The 23025-nt window shown below is 41.2% G+C and overlaps 1 protein-coding gene across 1 annotated transcript in view; it reads left to right on the top strand.

The window, feature by feature from the left end:
- The window catches only part of carmil3 (capping protein regulator and myosin 1 linker 3), a 90617-nt gene that overhangs the window by 19342 nt on the left and 48250 nt on the right, over window positions 1-23025 (top strand). Inside the window, exons 6-12 of the mRNA XM_053438375.1 lie at window positions 4119-4213; window positions 4797-4867; window positions 5070-5143; window positions 11796-11871; window positions 13282-13370; window positions 16685-16779; window positions 18230-18316. Coding sequence (XP_053294350.1) covers window positions 4119-4213; window positions 4797-4867; window positions 5070-5143; window positions 11796-11871; window positions 13282-13370; window positions 16685-16779; window positions 18230-18316 — 587 coding nt within the window. The remainder of the gene's footprint in view (window positions 1-4118; window positions 4214-4796; window positions 4868-5069; window positions 5144-11795; window positions 11872-13281; window positions 13371-16684; window positions 16780-18229; window positions 18317-23025) is intronic.

The following is a 23025-nucleotide window of genomic DNA, read 5'->3' on the forward strand; positions in this document are numbered from 1 at the left end:
TGTGTGTGATTCGTTGACAAATGGGATTAAGGACGGTTAGTGTTGAATGCGACAGTATAACGGTGTAATCCCATCAAAAAGCCAAAGCAGGTACAGCACAGCATTATGCACAAACACAGTATTTACTCTCTCATGTCAGAATTTATTCTTTTTCTGCTTACTGGATGCTTTTGTTTGAGTGTGTGCCTTTTGTCTATAATTGCTGCAGCGGACAACAGTGGCTTTAAACTGCATTCCACGGGAACTTTGACAGTTTATGTTGTATTTATCTACGACTCAAGCAAAGTCACAAGCTATTTCAACACATTCAGCACCTTTACTTTCTCAGCTGTAGCTAAAAAACAAGTCTCCCACAAATTAAGATACAATAGTCCTTTATTTGTCCAACTATGGGGAAATTATACACATATTTTTTGCAGCAACAAAAAGGGAATATCAAATACAGACTCGGTTTAGCTACTCTATAAGGTAATACATATAACTTTAAAACAAGGAACTATAATAATAGAGTATGTATACAAAATATAAACTGAGTAACAGCATTGCACAGATGGAAGAGCTGCCCAGTGCTGCGATGGTGTCCTGCAGGGGTTGGTCTGGTTCTTCATCAGAGATGATAGCTATAGCTCTTATTCCCCTGCTCCCACCACCTCCACTGGGTCGGGGGGGTGTCTCAGGACTGAGCCGACCTTCTGAATCCGCTGTCCAGCTTCTTCCTGTCAGCAGTCGAGACGCTGATGCCCCAGCAGACCAGTCGAAAGAGGATGGCTGATTCCACCACAGAGTCATAGATGGTCCAACCCTAACCCTGCACTCTTCAGCAGATACAGTCTTCTCTAGCCCATTATGTATAGTGCAGTGACATGACCATTTATTTTGCACTGTACCTATTCAAGATAAAGTTATGATTTTGAGAAAACTCTGCAGATGCATTTTATTTTACTGGAATGAGTTAATTTAAACTCTGAATCTTTACTATAATATAGTAGTATAGTATAATACTTTTTGGCAGCTTTTTATAACACCGTTGTCTGAGACTGACATTTTATTTTACAATACCTCGTAGGGTAAGTGCTGGCAGGGAATGGAGGGTTTTATTCATTTCCTCACTCACACCTGGGAACATTGTTGTATCAGTGCATTGTCTCTAGGGTGCTGAAGAACTCCACTTGAGCAGCAGGGTGTTCAGAGTTTTCTCGCTCAAGGGCACTACAGCAGTGAGCGCTTGGGGAAGGAAAAGCATAATATTTGCCATCCACATTTCCTCTTAACCTGTAGTTGGGACCAGAGTCTTTCTAATTACAACACTCAAACATAAAGGATAGTGCCTCTCCTAAAAAGAAAATAAAGAGAAATGAAAAATGATAAATTCTCCGCCATGCTTGCAGCGTGGCTCTAGGGATGGCACTGTGTGCATTGGTTGGGTGACTGCTTTTTTCCAGAGCGAAGAATCTGTCATATCCACTTGATGGACCGCCTTAAAAGATTGTACAGACATACACGGAGCCCAGTGGAGACTTCCTAATGACTTTGATACCATTATTTTACTCTGGTGCAGTGGTTTTCAAAGTCTAACCTTGTGGCCTCCCACTCAGAACAGCTGCTCTTCCTTTCCCAGCGTTGTGCCGTACAGCTTGTTCTCAGACCTTAGATATTGTAAGGCAGGCTTTACTCCTGGTCTTACCTATAAACTCAAGTTAGATCTATAGGTAAAACAAGAGTGTGGGGACAGTTTTGTCTGTAACTCATAGACTGTTTGATGGAAGACACGTCTCTACTGTCTCCGATTATCCAAATATGAAGCCATACGATCCTGGATATGAACATTGCCATCTTTGGAATAGGAGCCAGAGTTTGATTTTGGTGAGGAGCCAACATTAAGAGGTCACAATGAAACGCATGCTTGACCGATCCTGAGTCAGTCTCATCTGTCAATCATAAGGTCTCAACCCATTTTCATAGTTTGATAAGAACTTCCTTAAATGACAGATACCATCTTTAGGTAAAATCTATTTGACTAAAAACACAGTGTAAATGACACTCTTTGAGGCGAATATGAATGCTGGGGCTTGCGGACACTTGGATGACACCACACGAGCAGTATGGAGGCATGTTATGTTTTTTCTGTTTTATTACGTCTGAAGAAGGGGTCACTTTGGCTGAAACACTGTTTACCCCAGAATTTTCTTAATTGTGTTGAGGACTTTAAAAACTTCACCCATCCCTCCAAACGCATAGTGGTGAGTAAATAATGTGGGAATTTTCCTTTTTCTGTGAACTATCCCTTTAATTTGGTCCATTTCAAATCCACTAACATTGAAGAAGCACAATTTATGACCTATACTACCAGGGGCGATCTGAACACTTAGGCTTCCCTTTTTGGGACCTGTCATGTCGTCCATCTTTAAACATTTTGTGGTGTAACTCCGTACACGTTTAACGTCCGAATCCACAATGTGGGAGACCGGAAAAACCAAAGTAGCACAATACATACAATACATCTTACATCACATCAGTCCATCAACCTTAAATGTCACCTAAACTAAATGTTCCACATTATAAAGTTATATATCGAAATTTATGAGAAGAATAAAACAGATATAGGGAATATCGAACGTAAATACCAGTGATTAAATTATCGGCTTAGAAAAATAAGGTACTCTACAAACTAAATATCCACAAAAATAAATCTGATCTTACTTTCCATCCTATCTTAAGATCAAATGTCCTAATGTCAAAGATTATGAAAAGGAAATCTCACTTTCCACCACTCTCAGGTTGTCATTGCTAAACTCCACCACTCTCAAGGTGCTGTGCATCGCATTTGGACTTTTTTGTTTGGCTTTCTTTAGTTTCAGACATTATTCGTGGTATGAAGAACGACTACATTCTGCCACTTCAAGTCCCTTAATTGCCTCCACAAGCTGTGTGTCACAGCCTCCGCTACAACAGCTGAACGTGTGGATTAGTGGGCCAAATCTGCAGGCCAAGCTACATTCATTTCCAGTTGTTTTGAGACGACTCCAGCGTGAACCCGTTTCCCTCGATTCCTTGTCTCTTAAAATCTGCTGCGATTCCTATCAGGAGGCACCTCACAGCTTGAATTCAAATATCCTGAGTCTACAACACACAAAATGTCTGAGTGCTGAAAACTGTCCAAACCCACAATTCCTCAAGTCCCTGCAGCTTTCCAGAGGCTGCTTTGGGTGCAGAAATAATTTTTTTGTATTTGTCTATTGGTGTCGTTAAGGGTTCTAACTAAATAATTTTGGTTGTTTTAATCTGAAAAACTAGATGGGAAAAGGCAGATTTTTATTTATGGAGTCCAGAAGTGTGCAGGATAGACTTTTTGATTCGGCGAAATTGAATGACCACCATGAGGTTGATAATTGCGTTTTTAATAAACCATGTCTAAAAAACTAGTCGATGACCATGAAATATGCCCTTTGGATGAATTTTAATGACATGAAGGCTATCTAAAAGTGAAGCCAAATCCTCTTGACTGCCCTCTGTCGGCTGCTGCACTATAGGTCATAAACTCCTCCTCATCCATCTTAGTTGATGGGACGTGGGCCAAACTTAAAAGTGGGTTCCTATAACACCGATATTTGTACAAGAGCCATTTCTTCTGATAAGTTTGGTTTTAATTAGTTATTTGTTCCTTTAAAAAAGGGCGAAAACATCATGATTGTCAGATGAGACTGACTCGTGATTGGTGGAGCACGTTTATCCCCCGGACCTTGATACCTCCACGCTACTGGGCTGACTCTGGCTCCAAATTACAGTAAATTTGCAACATGGAGGCATTCTTATCTGGGTTATTTGGGATTCATTTTTGTACAATGTAAGGAAGATGAAAAATGTTTATGTACAATCCATCTTTTTAAACAGTCTATTCTCCTATTCACCCTCAGCTGTACTTGAACTTTAGTGCTTGTTTCGAATAATGGTATGTTGGGCACTAAGATCGGGTGAACATGGTAGACTTACTATACCTCCTAAACATTGAGATACTGATGTTAGCATTTAGCTCAAAGCACTAACTACAGTACAGTACATTTGTGAAGCTGCTAGCATGGTCGTGAACCCTCATCTTGTTTTCACCTCTTGTCTTTCAGTCCTCCTATTTGTCGAGCCGAGGGAGACCTGATTGACGGAAGCCAGAAGTTTTCACCAACGTCTGAATCGTCGCTGGACGCTCAGAAAACCTGTGGTGAGTCTTCTACCTTTCCATGTTGACCAAATGCATGAGACAAGAAGATCTGGGAAATGTCCCCGAAAATTTGGTCTGAACAATTTCTGGAGTTTGCCAGGACCTTCTGGCACCTCATTTTCATCCCGAGATATTGGAATCCTTGATATTTGACTCTGACATTTGCTTTCTCACGTACAATACCTCCAGAACTTTTTGGTGCGTGTCTGAAAGCAGCTATACACACACTTCAGAGACCGTCCATTCGTCGCCTCACTGACTCAGGCCAAATCATTTTGGAGACTCATCGTTAAGTGGGTCAGAAAACCAGTGTTGCCTGGTGCACTGCCTCTCTGCCCGTAATCCTATTAATCTACAGGCAGAGCTCTTTCATGGTGCGATACTTTCATCTCACCTCAATATTTACAGCTAATCTCTGTCTCGCTCTCACTGCTGACCGTCTTTGCCTTGCTCTCCCCGACTTCCTCTTTCATCTTTGGCCTGCACCGCTTCGCCCTCTTCATTCCTGCGTTAGATGTCGTCTGCCCTTCTCTATTCTGTCGCTTATTTCTGATCTGTTATCATTGGTTTCTCCATCTTCCAGGAGGTTTTTCTGAGACGTATGAAGCCCTTTGCGATTACAATGGGATTGGCTGCAAGGAAGAAGTGCAATGGGTGAGGACAACGCTATTTTAAGCCGCTTCTGTTCCTTGTGTTTCTGTGTTTTCATTTGATCTTCAGCTTCTTTTATCTTTTGTGGAAAACCAGGATGTTTTTTCATGTTGCTGTCCCTTACTCTTCCTCTAACTTTCTGGTACTCTTTGTTTATTCCATTCTCTCATCTTCCCTTTTTTCCCGCCCTGCATCTCGACTACAGGATGTTGACACCATCTACCACTCTCAGGACAACAGGGAGTTCAACTTACTGGATTTCAGCCATCTTGACAGCAGGTGACACAGATTACTGACATCTTAACTACACTCAGGCTCATTATGACACAACAACATGCGCTGATTGGAGAGATACATAAACGCATGCCAAACATAGACTGCAGCTATACAGTGCAGTGTGTGTGTGTGAGTGTGTGTGTGTGTGTTGTTGACTCTGTTCTCCAGCACGTTGGATTTGAAACAAAGTGTTGACAGCAGGGGTTAAGTGATGAATTCCAGCATTAATTTGGGGTTGTTTACATCAGCTCCAGGGGGCGTTCAGGGGACAGAGAGTAATTGGACACAAACTCATTATATTAGATATGTGTCAGTTCTGTTACTGTCTGGCCTGTTTGTAACCCGTAGACATCAGCAGACATCAGGCATGATCCTTTGTCATGCTCTGCCAGAATTACAATGCAGTCAATCCTCCGTATTTCATTTGTTTAAGGGGCCTTTTGTCCTGTTACTTAAGTTCCTGAAAGAACTGAAAGGTCCAGTACAGATGTAGACCCCCATCATTCTTAATGATGAGCATTCACTGGGAATGTTATACTTCTATATGTGATTTTTCTACAATAAAGATGAAACATTGCTGCAGTAAATTAACCAGGGCTCCAGACCAACTTTTTCATTTAGTTGCACCCAGATCATAATTTAGGTGCACCCAAAATCTTTCACTGCAGCTTTTGGCACCGCAATAATACACCTTTTATAACTTTTCTTGACAGTTGCCATATGTATTGGTTATTTCTCAAGGGCTGGCGATCGCCACATATTTTCCCAAATTCTGATTCAGTTAAAGATAGCTACATGTACAATACCAATTTTGACGGGATATAAATTCTCAGGGAACTTAAGCTGTAAACCGAATAAGCAAACTTCTAAGTTGGTGCATTATTAAAATGATTAAGGTAGCCCTGTCATGATAAAAACATGTTTGTTGGATGATATTTTGTCACAGAAATTATTCTGGTCTTCACTGTTCGACATACACCGCCTCGTTCAGCACCTCTCATCTCTGCTTCTGCGTCCGGGTATCTGTGTGTGTGTGAGTGGGGGCGGGATGAGTGTAAACTCTGCAGAGAAGATGAGATGAGGAAGCACTGAGACTCTCTAAAATACAGAGACACACCAGCTATATGTTTGGTGCATCGATGTGACCAAGGAAAACCTTTAGTCGCAATACACAAATGCACTGAGTTTTAGAATATTACTGACTTTTCTTTGGCCTCATTTATTTACCCACATCTGTATGTAATGCATATCTTGCGATTCATTCATCTTATCAGCTTCACACTTGGCATGTGTATTGCAAAAAGTTAACGCAAGATTGGTGGGACTTTGGACATGCACATGTCCCCTCTTACGTCCCCTGATAAACTGCTGCAGCTGTCGTCAACTGGGTCGAACATCAGGGGAAAATTGCCTCCAGATAATTTGATAATGTGATCATTTTTATTCCACCATTTTCCGATATGGTCTGAGACAGAGATTCACAGCTGCTGATCTCCGTCATGGCGAGAACATTCAGAAAACCTCCTCATTTATGTTGCCGCTGTAAGGCTTTATACTGAGCTGAATTACTAAGTTTTCATTATGCAAAGTTGTGAAATTGAATCTTAAGATTTTGTAGATTTCTTAATGGACCTAAGAAATAGCCGACATATCATTCAAACTCGTATAAAAGCCACACATATCAGTAGTAACAAAGCAAATTCAGTTTCATTTTATTAAAAGCATTTACTATAAAAATCTTCATTGTAGATTAACCAGGTAAGATGAACACAGAGTTTTCTGAATTCACTCTGTATCCAAGACTTTACACGACACACACAACATCTGACAGAAACAATAAAAAAAAGTGACAGTATATATTAGAGCTGTTTGAGGGGGACTCACTAATGGCAAGAAACAATTCTAATGTAGTTCCGGAGCATTAACACAGCCCATTCTAAACAGGCAGGTTCCGTACCGCTACTGCACTGGTTAAAACAATGTATGATGCAGTTCTTTCCCACAATCCTCTCTTTGTCTGGGTGTCTTGTGCATGAGTTGCTCTTTTATTGTATTTCTGACAGAGAAGTTACATCGGAGCATATTTGCTGCCCCCAGTGGTTGCTGCACATGTCCTATTCAGTGGAACTCTGTATCACTAAAATGCATTTGCAGTTCTCCTCCAATAATCATGCAGGTATTCTTGATTTTTAACTGAGGTTGAAAATAAACACCTTGCCTATTTCACTTAAAACCACGGTGCTGAAATACAGACCCGAAAAAATAAAAAGGCATCACTGTGCTAATACTTCCTGACTGCAGATAGCTTTTGGACGATGCTTCCTCTTCATTCTGTTTTGCAAAAACCGTTTCCCCCGACGATATCATGTCCCATCAGCTGTCAGCCTCAGCCGCCTCATCTGACATTAGTCTGGCTATTTGTCTAACAAGACCCTCCCTGGGTAAATGTTGAGTGTGTGAGTCTTTTTATTCTCTCTGGCTCCCTTTCTGTCCTCTTGCCTCTGTTCGGGGCTGTTAGAAGTTTGAGAAGATCATAGAGGAGGAGAATGATGTGCTTGTCAGAGAACGAATCCAGGGCTCGGAAACAGCTGTACGATGCCATATGTCTACTCCTCCACCTCGCTTCTAAAGTCCCCTGTTTCCCTATGCAGACATATTGAGGAAGAGTGTGTCGCTCGAACGCTGCCGATCGTAAAAAGATGTGACAGCTGACATGCAAATGGAGAATTCAGCCTAACTTGTCTTTTTGTTCTGAGTTCTATGGACTCTTTCTGCTTTTCTGTGCAGCAACAAAAACAACACTGAAAGGAAACATCCACACTTACAAAATGCACGTGTCATCGCAGAAGCCAAGCTTTGCGATGCTGCTAAATCAAAAAGCCATTCATAGAAGCGTGATTGCAGCAGCAACTCATGAATATATTAATACATTTCTTATGGAGAGCTCAAATCACTGCATCACTGTGGTTTTTCCTGCATTATTTTATATGATGTGTGTGATAAAGTGAAAGGTTGTGTAGTGTAGGCTGTCTGCATATTCAGTTTTTTAGGCGCGTCCTTTAACTTATTGTTCCCTTGAGCCCACAGCTCAATGCTAAAGATTCTCCTTGTTTTCTGGAGAGGTTGTATCAAATCCAAATTATCAGAGGAAGCAAAGGATTGACAAAAAGAGTTACAAAAATCTGAGCAAGGCAAGAAATCAATCAAGGAAATGTGGTTGTGACCAAAGTATCTTTCTATGAATGGGACATTTCCACGAATGTGTGCGAGAGACTGTTGTGTGGTGCATTGAGCTCTTCCTCCCCTCCGTGTCCCTCCACATTAATGTCGATTTTTGTTAGTTTTAGGTTAAATAAAGGTTTAGGCATTTAGTTTTGATGGTTAAGGTTAGGGTCATATGCTAGGGACTGCATTATCCCAAATAGTGTCCTCCCTTAGATAGAAGTACAATGCGTGTGAATGTGTGTGTGAATTGTACATTTCTGTTTGTAAGTGAAAGAGATATTGTTTTACCTCACTGCCCTGATAAGAGGTTCTTGGGGCATATCTTGATTTTGAGAGCACACGCACGCACGCACACACACACACACACACACACACACACACACACACACACACACACACACACAGACAAACACTAGTCTGGAAGCAATCTACAACTTTTCTCCAACTCTGGTTATTTTTGTTGTTGTTTTTAATGCTGGAGCCGAAGCAGCTCCACAGCTCAGTGCTACTATCCACCTCACCTGTCAGTGTTGCAGCAACTGAGTCATTCTCTGTTGAGATTCTGTACAACACAGCACAATTTTAAGCTTAAAAATCCAATAGGTTAAAATGGTCGGTTCATCCTGCCAGCGTTCAGATAGCTTTGAAACTTCTTATTAATATACATTTCTTCAGAGGATGATTTACAATTAAATTTACCGCCCTCTGATCTTTACTCATGTGCCAACGATTAGGCCATATGTGCCTTTTCTGTGGCCAGGATAGTGCTATAAATACTAATTGTTCCCACAGGGTAAAAAAAAATGTTGACCCCTCCTAACCTTCTTTCTATTGATACAAGAAGCGACTTCATTTGTTCATAGGCCGTGTGAAAATCAAACCGGCAAAGTGCCTCGAAATATACTGAGCATGTTCATTCTCCCCAGAGGCTGAACCCTGTTTATTGTGCACGCTTCATGACCTTGCCTCAGCTTTGCCTACAAGACATCTCATGATCTAACAGGCCTGTTGCCATGAACCACTCAGAGCACATTCATGCTCCCAGGGAGACTTTGAATTGAATGACCCCCGTGACCTTTTCTCCAGTAGCACCTCAGGGCAGACTCTTATCGCGGCCCCCGTTCCTGCTGAGGTCTAAGAATATCAAGATCATCACCAGTTTTATGTTGTAAATGTGGGCTGTAATACATGTTGGAGTACTTGGGTTTTCTAGAAGGTCTTTATCTATTTTTTTCCTTTTTAGGTTAAAGATCATAATAAAGTTAGGTTTTACTGTGCATGACGGGTTGCATGGTCCATAAGGATACAAATGGACATGCTCATGTGATTCGTTAATGCTGGGCTGCACACAAACATATGCACGGGTATAAATAATAATGTGAATTTAAAGGAGTATCTTGACGCTTTTGGAAATGCGTATTCTTGCTGAGAGCTTGATGAGAGGGTTGATGCCACTCATAAATAAACTATGTAGCTGGAGCTTCATAGCTTTGCTTCGCATAAAGACTGGAAATGAGGGCGGGTAATTTTCACTCTTTCCAAAAGACACAACAAACACCTACTGTTCACTGAATAATTACATGTGTGCGCAGTAAATAGTGCTGCACACAACTATACAATGCGGCAATGGAGCAAAACATCAAGGAGAAGAAGTATCTTATGTTATTTGGAGAAGTGTAAAAACTTGTTTGTTGCTTATTAAACTGCGACAAGACAAAATGGCGGGCCGCTGATGCGAAACACTGCGATGAGATGGCGAGAAGGGACATCGGTGGAGGTGTGCTCTCTAAGAGGACCCTTGTAGTTATCATTACAAGAAGCAGTTAGACACTTTGTGTGTTAATGAGTGGGAATTCAGACCTATATTGGCTTATTTAGAAGTTTTTCCATGTTAACAGTGTTTTTAACTGGCTAACTGGCTGCTAATTTTAGTTACATACCAGTATCAATAAACTCATCTAAATCTGCAAGAAAACAAATTAGCCTATTTCCCTCAATGGCAAACAATTGCTTCAATTTGCACCACTTAGCAATCCTTAGTGCATTCGCTACAAGCATTTTAAATGAGTGCACTGTGCTAGAATGTAAAAAAGGACCTTTGGGCACATTTTACTTTTAATTTGTTTTTGTCTGGCCTTACATAATGATACACAGTAACAAGGTTTTGTAGCTGTACTGAAAACCATCTATTACATTCCACCTCTGCCATTTTACTTTAATTACGCAAAAGGCATTTAACTCTAAACCCAACTACCACAGTCCTAATCCCATTACACCCAAGTCTGAACCTGAACGGATCCGTGTGAAGACGTAAACAGCACCAGATTGACCTGCTGCGCTGGTGTTTCCTCATGTATGAGTACAAGACGACAAACACCAACACACATGCATGACTGAGTGAGACATCATAGAGGTCAATTACATGTCCTGCTGTCAAAACTGGAAACAACAGTGCTGATGATGAATCTTGACGTGTGCATCATCTGCCCACACACGCACACGCACATGCGCGCACACACACACACACACACACACACACACAGTATAGACTGGTCTGATGGCTGGCAGGGTAATGAAAAAGGAACACAGCCTGTAGTCATTTTACTCCTCTGAGATACAGTGCAATGGTTTGGCTACTGCCGTTACTGGCAACAGACCCTCCCTGGCTAGATTACACTTTTTATTCCTCCATGATATATTTTCTCCTCTGTCTCTCTCTACCCTTCTCTTTCTTTCTCCCTCTCCCTGGTCTTATCCCCTGTCTCTGAGCCCCTTCTCTCTCTCTCTCTCTGTGCCTCTGCTTGTTTGTCTGGTGATGTATTGCAGGTGTAGCGGCAGTGTGGCTGTAGTTGGACCTCGGAGGATTCTGAACCTCTCACTCTCTTTTCTTTCTCTCACTTTTTTTACTTGTAGCTCACAAACACACACACACACACACACATACACACACACACACACACACACACACACACACACACACACACATACAGTTGTCTGTGGGCTCTGTGCCTGTTTATGTACCAGTGGATGTAGCAGTATTTGAGGTCTGTAGCCGGGATCAGACTGTGGCTTTATTGAATAATCCACTGACCGTGCCATCGATCTTCACATCTCTCACTTTCTCTCCTTTTTCCCCCTCATTCCTCACTTCTCCTCCTCAGCAGGGCTGCAGCATCACTCACCTTTTAGAAAGCAGCCCTGCCCGTAGCGTTCTCCTTGTCACTGTGATGAACTGCTTCTTCTTTTTTTTAACCGAACAGGGAGCAAAGAAAAAGTTGGCCTGTGATAATATGAATTTATTGATCAATGACATCAAATGGTTCTGAGCAGATGGAGTTTGCTAATTTAAAGATTTGAATTTTATCTCTAATGCATGTGTGTGTGTGTCTGTGTGTGTTTGTGTGTCTGTGTGTCTTTGTGTGTATTCCAGGGACTTGGCAGTGATCGTGGCAGCCATCGCATACAACACCTGGTTCACCAAGCTGTACTGCAAAGACATGCGCATAGTAACTATCTGTTTTATCTTCCTCACTTATAAATCTTCTTGCCAGATGCTGACCATCAATAAGTGTCCTCGTCTTACGTTTCTCCTTCTAGCCTGAATGTTTTTCAGAATAAAGTTTTATCTGTTTGAATCAAATTGTTAAACTTATTCATTAATCAATTAAGTCAAACTTCTGTCCAGATGTGAAGAAGTAAATCATGCTCGAGGTATTGATCAGCACTTTTCATGTCAGAAATGGCAGATGGATACACAAGTTCAAAAGAGGACACTGAGTCATGTGCTTATCGGCAAAGTTGAATGTACCAATTCAAGATAATGCGATTAAATATTCATAACATGCATTAGAGTAAGTAGTTGCCATCGAAGGGGAATTACATGGGAAGAGTCTTCACCAAGTTAAACAGATAAATATCATTTGAAATGCACGAGACTAAATATATTGATCATTAAAACCCCTTAAAACTTGGTTTTGCAATTCTAATGACTTGTGGAAGTCCTCGCAAACAACCTCAACAAGTTGTTTAATATTCAGTGTTGGTCACCTAAAAACATATATTCTGTTGTGGATCCAAATAAGTGGATGGATGCAGAAATGTTTTTTTTTAACTTTCTCTGCAGTGTTTCTCACAGAAATGGTTCAATGGTGGCAGTGGGGGGGAGTTCAAGGGCCTGCACACAAACGTTTCTCTCATGTGCGACAGATTCCAACAGACGAGTACAAAACCTAAAGAGAAACATTCTGGTTGCCCTTGAATTTCAATAAAGGGGAAAAAGGTATTTATTTTGCGTAAAACATTTGGAGTACGGATTTCGTTTTGAATATTTTAAATCTGGAATTATTTAGACCACATTTGTATGTGAGTCTGTGTCTAAGACCAACATCTAAAATATGCTGCATTGTGCTTGAGCTGTGAGAAACTCTACAGGATACCTTTTTAAAACAAATATTAGATACTTGTTTTTTTAAGTAACTCGGTTCAGGGAGGGATCCAGGGTCCAGTGCCCCCCTGGCCCCAGCTGAAATCTGATTTTATAAACTAGTCACATCCTAACCAAACTTAAAAGAAATATGATCATTTGTTGAGAATTTGTATTTTCACAAGCAAGGAACAATTTTCTAAATCTAATCAATGTTTTATTTTTCAATCAATTACTAGGGGCCCCTTTAGGGCCACTGATTAAGGAAATTATATTGTGTACATACAGTGAGTAGGTTTGGCCCTCAACTGGAATCCATATAATATTCATCATTAATGAGTTGAACCGAATGCATGTAAGTAACTGCATTCGTCAAACTGCCCGTACAATGTCAAATCTGCTTGCTTGTAGTTCACGTTCGCCACCTACGTTCTTCTATGCGAGCATGAACCTTCAGCCAGAGGTTTATGTGTTTGTCTTTTCTCTTCTTCAGGGGTCGGAGGTGGTGGACCAGGTCCTGCACACAGTGAGCAAGTCCAACAGTCTGGAGGAGCTCACTCTGGAGAACGCAGGACTCAAATCGTAGGTCTTCTCTCTCCTGACTCATTATTAATGATAAACCGCCCTGCCTGTCGACCTCCCCTTTGTTAAATCTGATTACCTCTCCTCTTCTCCTCCTCACACCGTCACCTGTCAACTACTACACCACCTCTCCACCTCCTTTGTCCTTTCCATCCTTCCCCTCCTCTCCTTTTCTCCTTTTCCTGTATCTTCAATTCTCACCTATCTCACCTCTCCGCTCCTCACCCTCCCCCTCTCCTCCCTTCCCTCCACTGCCTTGACCTTTTCCGTTCAGTCTCATCCTTTTCTTCTCCCAGGCTCTCACCTCCCCGAACCTCTGCTCTTTCATCCAGTAAAGCTGCAGTAAAGCCCCCCTCTCTGTGCGTGACACTCGCAGGTGTATAGTCTTTCTCCGATGAAACATGAGTGAAATTTCAGGCTTTATCGGGCAAGACATTAGACCCTCTACGCATGACTCGTATCATTTAGCTGAGCACTTTCCTTATTTAGCATTAATTGAGATGAATAGACTGCCTCAAGGCACGGTGATTTACTGCAGGGGGAAGTTACCAAGATCTCATACATTCCCTCTATTAAATCACTTTCAATACTGAGGGCGATTTGTATAACAGGCGCTCCACAAGCACTGCGCCAAAAGCTGAATATTCAACAATGATATACTGCGTGATGTCAGATAATCAAACAGGATCTCAGCTAACAGGCTCCCCTTGATTTACACGTTCTAATATGTGATTTTAAATACACAATATTAAAGCATCCCTAATTGTAAATTTTGAAGAGATCCTAGATCAATCATTCACTCAAACAATCAATCTAATATTATTTGTATCGCTCATATTCACAAATCACAATTTGCTTCATAGGGCTTAACAAGGTGCGAAAACAGTTCTTTATTTTTTAACTGTGATTTACTTTTTTGCCCAAGGAGTTCCTTTAAATATTTAAATTATTTTAATAGTTAGTTTTAAATTCATATGTCAGGAAGGATAAATAAAGGCAATACGTTTAGGTCACACACTGTTTGATTATCCTTTGTCATGCAGTATATCACATTTGCATGATCCGCTGTTAGTGCAGTGTTTGTGATAAAAATCACAATTAAAATGGTGAATTATTACATTACATTACATTTAGCTGACGCTTTTATCCAAAGCGACTTACAATAAGTGCATTCAACCCCGAGGGTACAGACCCAGGACGACAAGAATAAAAAAAAAAAAATGTTAGTATTTTTATTTATTTTTTATTCAAGGTATAGTCGGAAGAGGTGTGTTTTTAGTTTTCGGCGGAAGATGTGTAAACTCTCTGATGTCCGGATGTCGATGGGGAGCTCATTCCACCATTTAGGAGCCAGGACAGCAAACAGTCATGATTTTGATCAGTGTCTAGCTCGCAGTGAGGGAGCAACGAGTCGATTAGCCGAAGCACAGCGGAGTGAACATGCTGGGGTGTAACGTTTGACCATGTCCTGGATGTAGACTGGACCTGATCCGTTCACAGCATGGTACGCAAGTGCTAGTGTTTTGAACCGGATGCAGGCAGCCACTGGTAGCCAGTGAAGGGAATGGAGGAAAAGCCATGTGAGTGAATGACAGAGCCGAGAGAGTTTGTGTACAAAGAGAAGAGGAGAGGACCCAGGACAGAACCTTGAGGAACCCCAGTAGTGAGAGGACAAGGTTCAGAGACAGATCCTCTCCAAGTTACCGAATAAGTGTGTTCATTGAGGTAGGAAGAGAGCAGGGAGAGAGCAGAGCCCGAGACACCCAGGTCCTGAAGGGAGGAAATAAGGATCTGGTGGTTCACTGTGTCAAATGCAGCAGAGAGGTCTAGAAGGATGAGGACAGAGGAGAGAGAGGCTGCTCTAGCAGTGTGAGCTGCTCAGAGACAGCAATGGGATGGGGTCAAGGGGGTAGGTGGTCGGGCGGGCGGAGGTAACCAAGGTCAGAACTTGATTGGGAGACAGGGGGGTGAAAGAGGAAAGCGAAGGTGATGAAGATGAAGTTGATGGAAGTGTGGTTACAAAAGGAGGATCCGAAAATGAAGAGCGTATGTCATCTATCTTTTTTGTAAAGTAGTTGACAAAGTGGCTTGGTAGAAGGGAGGAAGGAGGAGGGGAACTGGGGGGGTCGAGGAGGTTGGAAAATATGGAGAAGAGTTTTTTGGGGTTAGAAAATAAGGATTGAATTGCAGTTTGGTAAAAGGTGCTTTTGGCTTTGGAAACAGAGGCAGAAAAAGAGGAGATCACCATATTCGTATCACCATACGAATATGTTTATAATGATCATGTTAGCTAGCTGTTGACTTTTTATGCATCCAGCAGTCAGAAGCAGTACTCAGGGGTTATTATTCTGGCCAATGGATGACTAGATATATGGATAGACGGAAATGGAGGATACAGAACTTATGGTTTATTATATGGAAAGATGGGTAGAAAAGATTGATAGATAGATGGAAAGATATAATGAAAGGTAGATACAATAGATAGATGCGATAGATGGTTAGATTTTATTGATGGGTAGCTTAGTTGGTTAATACGATGGATGATACAATGAATTTGGACTGATAGACAGATACAGTGTATAAGGAAGGTAGATAAGAAAGATATGGAGGGTATGGTAGATAGATATGGTGGATACAGATGATACAGAAGATACGATAAATAGATGCAATGGATAGATAGAATGATGGATTGATAAATGGATACAGTGAATACGGTAGATAGATGGATAGATGGACTCCATTGATCCCAAACTGGGAAATTCCTGTGTTACATAAGCAAAATATCAGGTACATAAATCACTATGCCAAATATGAAAATATAAGAACATACTCCACAAAAAGTATATACTGTTGATGAATAAAGACTCTCATATTTAGCCTCCTTCAGCTCTGTTTTGACTTTCAGCAGTTCCTGATGAAACTATCTGACATTTTAGAAGCTGCATTATTTATATTCACCAGCTTGTTGCCAGTTCTGGCTCTTTGCTGCTTGGTGCTGTTGGCGGGTATCACACAGCGGGTTCATTAGTGCTTATTTACAACATTTGCAGCTGGACAAATCATTATTTAAATAAGGAAAAATCTTAATTAAATCCAAATAATGATCAATTTAATGGCCAACAATTTGACCAGGTTGGCAACGACCAAATCCATTTCAATTCCATTTCAGTCATCGCCAAGATATATTTAGTTTTATTAACTTTATCTGAAGCATGTAGGTGAATTATGGGTGAATTATGTCAGGTCCTGCAGACCAATATTCAATTAGTGATCATATTGTAAAGTTCATTTTCCTTTTTAATGTTTCTCTTCAGGGATTTCCCGCAGAAGATGGCGTCGGCTCTTTCAGAGAACCCGGCCTCTGTGATCCACTCCCTCAACCTGGCTCATAACACGCTAGACAACCAAGGTACCGGCCCTCACTCTGTGGACTCTGTCTCCCTCACACCGCCATCTCTCTCAGGGTCCCTGCTTTTACTTCGCCGCAGCTTTTGTTTGTTCTCAAAGAATTCAAACTCAATCTCTGTCCTCAAAGAAGCATTATTCCCTGTTCCACGTTGTTTTCATCTTTGTCTCTCGTTTATTTCTCTCTCTCTGTGTCTGTGGCTGCTCCTTCTCTTTAGAGAAATGCTTTCATATTTTTTTCACTCTCGCCCACAACTTGCCACACAAATTGTACCTCTTATGTTTATCTGCGCACACACACACACACTCACACTTATATTTGAACCACTATACACCTTTCCCCTATGTGAGTGTGAAAGAGATGACAGTAAGAGTGTGCGGATTGGATTTGTGCGCTTCACTCATTAGCGAATTTCTGTCCTCCTCTCTGACCCAATGTCTCTTCCACTCGTTTCAATTCGTTGTTGATCACACCTACTGCCGTGTGTGTGTGTGTGTGTGTGTGTGTGTGTGTGTGTGTGTGTGTGTGTGTGTGTGTGTGTGTGTGTGTGTGTGTGTGTGTGTGTGTGTGTGTGTGTGTGTGTGTGTGTGTGTGTGTGTGTGTGTGTGTGTGTGTGTGTGTGTGTGTGTGAGTGACGAGTGTGAACGCACTGACAGTGTGTGTGATTACAGATTACAAAAAAGTGCTGCAGCCCTCATCAGAATAATACTGTACCTTCAGTATAACCACATCAGAGAGTGACCTTCAGCGCTGTGACTGCTTGCAGTGGTTACAATGTGTTTTCTCTGTTTTTCAAAGTAAGAGTTCAGAAGATGCACATTAATAATTAAAACTGAGAGAGCCATTAAAATATGCAGGAGCCAGAAAAAAAAGTTCGGCATTACAATGAATAACATTTTTTACTGGTACAATGTGTTTGATCACATTACCAAACTGTCACTAAATATTATGTAATCCAGCATGACATGTTTTATGTATTCATATGGGTTTGTCTCTGCACCTGGTATGTGGGAGAGAGGGAGCTCTGAAGTATGTTGGTGTGAAGTTCCTCTAGCTGCACTGTACTTGTGGGTTTAAGTGTACACAGTGTTTGAGTATTGGAAATAGAATACATTTTTTATGTTATGCAGCAAAACTGTGCGTGGGCTGACTCACCTGTCCTAGTCCTGACTCCTCAGGAGGTGATGTGTGTAGGAATTTACAAAGTGATTTTCATTATAGATTAAACTGTCGCTATAGCATATTCTTTTGCTTTATTGATTTATTAGAGATGCCCGATTCTTCAAAATAACAGAAAACCAGAATGGCCCTCCCCCAAGACCCAACAGTCCCCTTAAATTAAATCAAGCTGCACCGAATTTCACACAGTCTTATCTTTGGTGATCTTATCGTGATTATCACCTCTCCTCTCTTTGTTTATGCTCCTCTTTTTGTCTCCTCTCTCCTTTACCAGGAGTCTCCAACCTGATTCAACAGGTATGTCGCCTCAACAAGGGACTGCGCCTCCTCAACCTCTCCAAGACCACCCTGTCCTCCAAAGGTAGGAATGCTCCTTGTGATAAGAAGCAGCGGCCCCTAGTGGCTGACACTGCACTGAAACCATAGACTGTCCATGCTCTTATTAAACATAAATGGATTTCAACTTAAATTTTGCAGATGGTGTAAAAGCTTTTGGTAAAATGTTTGCTTGAACCCAGGTTCTTCAGTCGCGTGTGACAAACCGTAATACTGCTGTTGTATTTGGGCTGAGATTTACCGACAGATAAACTGAGGGATGCATGAGAGTATGATCCATCCACCAAATGATATTCAGGCCAGAAGCATAAATGGTTGATCTGTTTTTCCCCTAAAATCCTGCGAGGGCATTAGAGCAGTGTCCCAGTTCCATCTCTTTCATCCCAGACGATACAGCCATCCTCGAGTATTACAGCAGATCTAACAGATAACACTGATACTGACATAAATCCATGAGCCTGGACATGATGGTGTTTTTAGGATTATAGAATATTTCAAAGCATTTTTGATATTTTTAGCATCAAAAGATAGTGATTTTTAAATGAAGCTATACTGAATTATGCTATGTTATTGTGTTATGTTTATATGCATATTTTACTCTTTACTGAGTTGGTCTGACTGAGCTTTACCAAGCAAACTATGTTATATATATATTATAAAATAATTATAAAAAGAAGCAAACAAAAAACAACCAAAGTGAATACCCTGTAACTGGGTTGATCATCTGTGGCCATTTTGCTGAACATGGTCAATCACTTTATAAAGACCGAGCAGAGACATTTACGAAATCCATCATCTTTTAAGGAAGACAAGCTAAACGAGCTAGATTCCTGCTAGCAGAGGAACATAAGGCTAATTGATGTACATTTAACCATGGTGGAATGATGCTATTTGTGTGGTTCAGATACCTTTTACTGATACAGTAGAATCCACTTATAGTGGTCAATTTGGCCAAGGACAAAGTGATCAATACTTGTTACCATAACCAAATTCAGTGGCATCTATATGAAAATCCAAGACCTTGAGAGAAAGGTAATGGAATGTACACACACACACACGCACACAAACAGGCGCACTGCTCTTCACCTCTCTCTCTTTATTTATTCAGCTTGTCTCTCGCACCAACACATGCACTCAAACACACTCAAACAGTATAATTTGACATGTTCGAATACACATGGGTAAAAACAACAGAATCTGTAAACTTAGTCAATGTATGGAGAGCCGGAGGGGATGGCGGCCCGCTTGGTTGGGCTCTATTCAGTTGGCAGTGCGCAGAGCAAATTCTAGAGACACAGAGAGGAGCCGTACATTACTGACAGAGCCGCAAAACTGTAAAATATTACTTTTATCCAATATGAAAAGACCCAAAAGGAACACTGTAAGCAGATCAGCTGATCACTATAGCCAAATTATCTAAACAGCATTTGTAGAGGAACCATTCTGTCCGAAGCTTTTTGATCCATATAAACGGTTGATCACTATTTCCGCTGCCACTACATCCCGTTCCCACTGTATTTTAATTAATTCAGTATAAAATGTAACATTGAGTTCAATACAAACATTAATAGTACATACACACATGCAGAAAGTTGTTTTTCTATCGGTAGTATCTGAATGTTGGTCACTGAATGGTACTATTTTAACAATTCTAAGACATGACATTATTTGTATCTGCTACTTTTTTCAGGTCAGCTTGAAAACATAAAACCTTTGTATCTCAACTCCCATGCTTTGTACTGCTCTCTCGCTCTCTGTGTGTGTTGAGCAGCATGAATGAGCAGGTGCTGAATGCATTCATAAGTGTATTTGTGGCATTCAGTGTGTTCAGAAAGCACTCAGACCTTTTTTTGTTATGTTTTAGCCTTATAATATAAAATAGTTTGAACTCCCTCTTTTCACTCATTGATCCACTCTTGCTGCATTATGACAAAGTGAAACCTCCATTTTTAAAGGAAAGAAAGTGAAATATCAATTAAATATTCAGACCCTTTTGCTGTGACATTTGAAGGTTGGCTCACATTTTGGCTCACATTCAAGGTCAGCTCTTTTTTTGGAGATGTTTCTATACCTTGTTCTGAATGATAGATGTGATAAATTCAAAAGATCGGAGATGACCTCGAATGGTATACATCTATCTATATTAGCCCTCAAAAAATGCATATGAAAAGAAAAAGAAAACCAAGAGTTTGAGAGAACCAAGAGAAAGTGTGTGTAGAGCTGAGAGACAGGATTGCGTCGAGGCACAGATCTGAAGGCTACAGAAAATGTTGCTGCATTGAAAACTCCCGAGAGCCACAGTGGCCTTGATAATTCTTACATGGAAAAAGCCGGAACAGTGTGGAAACTTTCTAGAGTCGGTCACCTGTTCTCATTGTCTTTAAAAATGTAGCCAGTATCAGCTTCCAATGTGAACTGCTCATGTGCAGAAGTAAACAAGGAGAAGAAGTCCATAATAAACACGGAAGTCACAGATTATGGTTTAATATTTCTCTTGATGGATATTCAAACACAGACGGATTACAATATGATTTTTGCTTGTACAGGCGTGTCACCCCAAGTACTTATGAGGTGTAACACCCCGCTGTCCCTCCACGTCCTACCTCGGTCGCAGCTGTCTTCCATGTTTGTTTCCGCCGGGTGTCTCCTGCCTGCCCCTTCTCCTTTGCGAAACAATAAGGGATTTCGATCTAGAGTTACATAAAAGCTGCATGGGACTTCGATACCGGTCACATGTCTGTTCAGACTGAGGTCGCATTTCAAAATATCAGTCACCAATTATAAAAGTGTTTAACATCTGATTTGAAAAGTTCAGATTCCATGCGACTTGTGCTGTTCACACGGGCCCGTTTTTTGTACGTTGTGTAAGTGGAGTGCGGAGATGAAAGAACTTCCAGAAAGACAAGAATCACTGGCCACTCTAGTATTACCTCTTAAAAAAAACACCTGAAGACTGAGAAACAAGATTTTTTGTCTGATCAAACAAAGATTGAGTTGTTTGGCCCCAGTTTTTAGCATCATGTCCTGAGGAAAAAAGCCATCGGCCCAGTACTTTCCCATCGTTAAGGCAAGGTGGTGCTGGCATCATGCTGTTGGGGGGGCAGTAGATAGAAAGTACACCGACTTCCTAGATCCTGGAAAGACCTGGTAATGTCTATCCACAAACAATACCATCAAAACTTACTGATAAGGCCAGAATACTTTCGTCATTGTGATATTTCTGTTTTCTCCAACACATTTGTAAAGAAAATCTAATTAAAATGCTCCTTTGTCTTGGTGGGGTATTGAATGTAGACTGATGAGACGGAAATTCATTTAAAAGATGTTATCATATTGCCTCATTTGTGCTGCCTTTACGTAAGAAAAGAGATAAGTCCATTTGCCAGAGATGTAACCTGCCCAGATAATTCCATGCATCCACGTTGGCACGTTTGATCGGTATTTTATCCACTAGAGGGCAGCACGTTGAGTTTCTGACCGAAAGAAACATGTCAACGGTTTGTCCGTTAGCTCAGGTGAGGTAACATGTTGATGGCTGTAGTTCCTTACCAACTCTTAAAGTCTCGTCAAAACATTTAGTCAATCTTGAAAGCTCTTAAAGGAAAATCTGTCATCTTTCTAACCCCTGTGCAGATGGAGGGGTGGGTGAATTGTTTAAGTCCACAAAACACTTCTGAAGTTCTGGGGGGCAAACAGTTCAGCAACCAAATCCAGTACAAATGAAGATAATAGTGACTATTCTTCAGGCGTAAAAAAAACAAGAGAAAAATATGATTTTAAATATTTCTGACACTTTGATGACACCACACGAGCAGTATGGAGGCATGTTATGTTTTTTGCCTCTGAAGATAGGTCACTAATATCTTGAGTTGTATTGGATTCGGCTGCTACACTGTTTGCCCCTGATACTTTGATTTTTGGACTCAAACACTTCACCCACCCCTCCATCGTCGGCATAGTGGTGAGTAGATAATGAGGGAATCATTATTTTTGGGTAATCTATCCCTTAAAGTCTGCTACATAACAAAATGTTTATAGTGGATATATATATACAGAGGGGAAAACACTCTTGTGATTTTTCTTGTATAAATGGACACCGTGATTCAGAGTGAAGGCACTGATGGAGCTCACCTTGAACGTCAGGTGTTGAGATGACTTTGCAAGGGCTCTTGATTTTCTTTTGTTGAATATTTACAGACCCCCCCCCCCCCCCCCCCCTCTCATCTGTCTCTAAAACACTCCCACACTTAGGTCATGCACTTTTCTGAGATGTGATCAGACAGATTCATCACGCATGCTTTGACACACATGCACTCACACGTGATAGTGTCGCACAGGCCCGATGACTTCTAGAGGTCTCCTATTGCCGCGTAATTGAGCAGCTGATGGGTCAATGGAGGGGGGGGGGGGGGGGGGATTAGACGCCCTGTCCCCTCTTCCCCTCATTTCCCTCCTGATCGCTACAAATTGGGGGATGAATAGTTTGTCTTCAGAGTAGCACATGCAGTTGCTGGCGTCAAACAGAAACGCTCCCCAGGTCTGAAATGCAGGCAGCCATAATAGAGGAGAAACATCGGAATGAATATTACACACGTAACAATGCTTGGGGATTTTCTTCTTATTTGTTGCAGTTGCTGTTTTTTTCTCCCGTGTAGTTATTGAGTTCATATTTAATCCTCCACCTGCCTTGGTGTTCTGTGCTTTGCTTCAGTGTTTGGAGGTTGAGGAATTGAA

Source organism: Pleuronectes platessa, chromosome 13, assembly GCF_947347685.1.
Source record: "Pleuronectes platessa chromosome 13, fPlePla1.1, whole genome shotgun sequence".
Classification (NCBI taxonomy): domain Eukaryota; kingdom Metazoa; phylum Chordata; class Actinopteri; order Pleuronectiformes; family Pleuronectidae; genus Pleuronectes; species Pleuronectes platessa.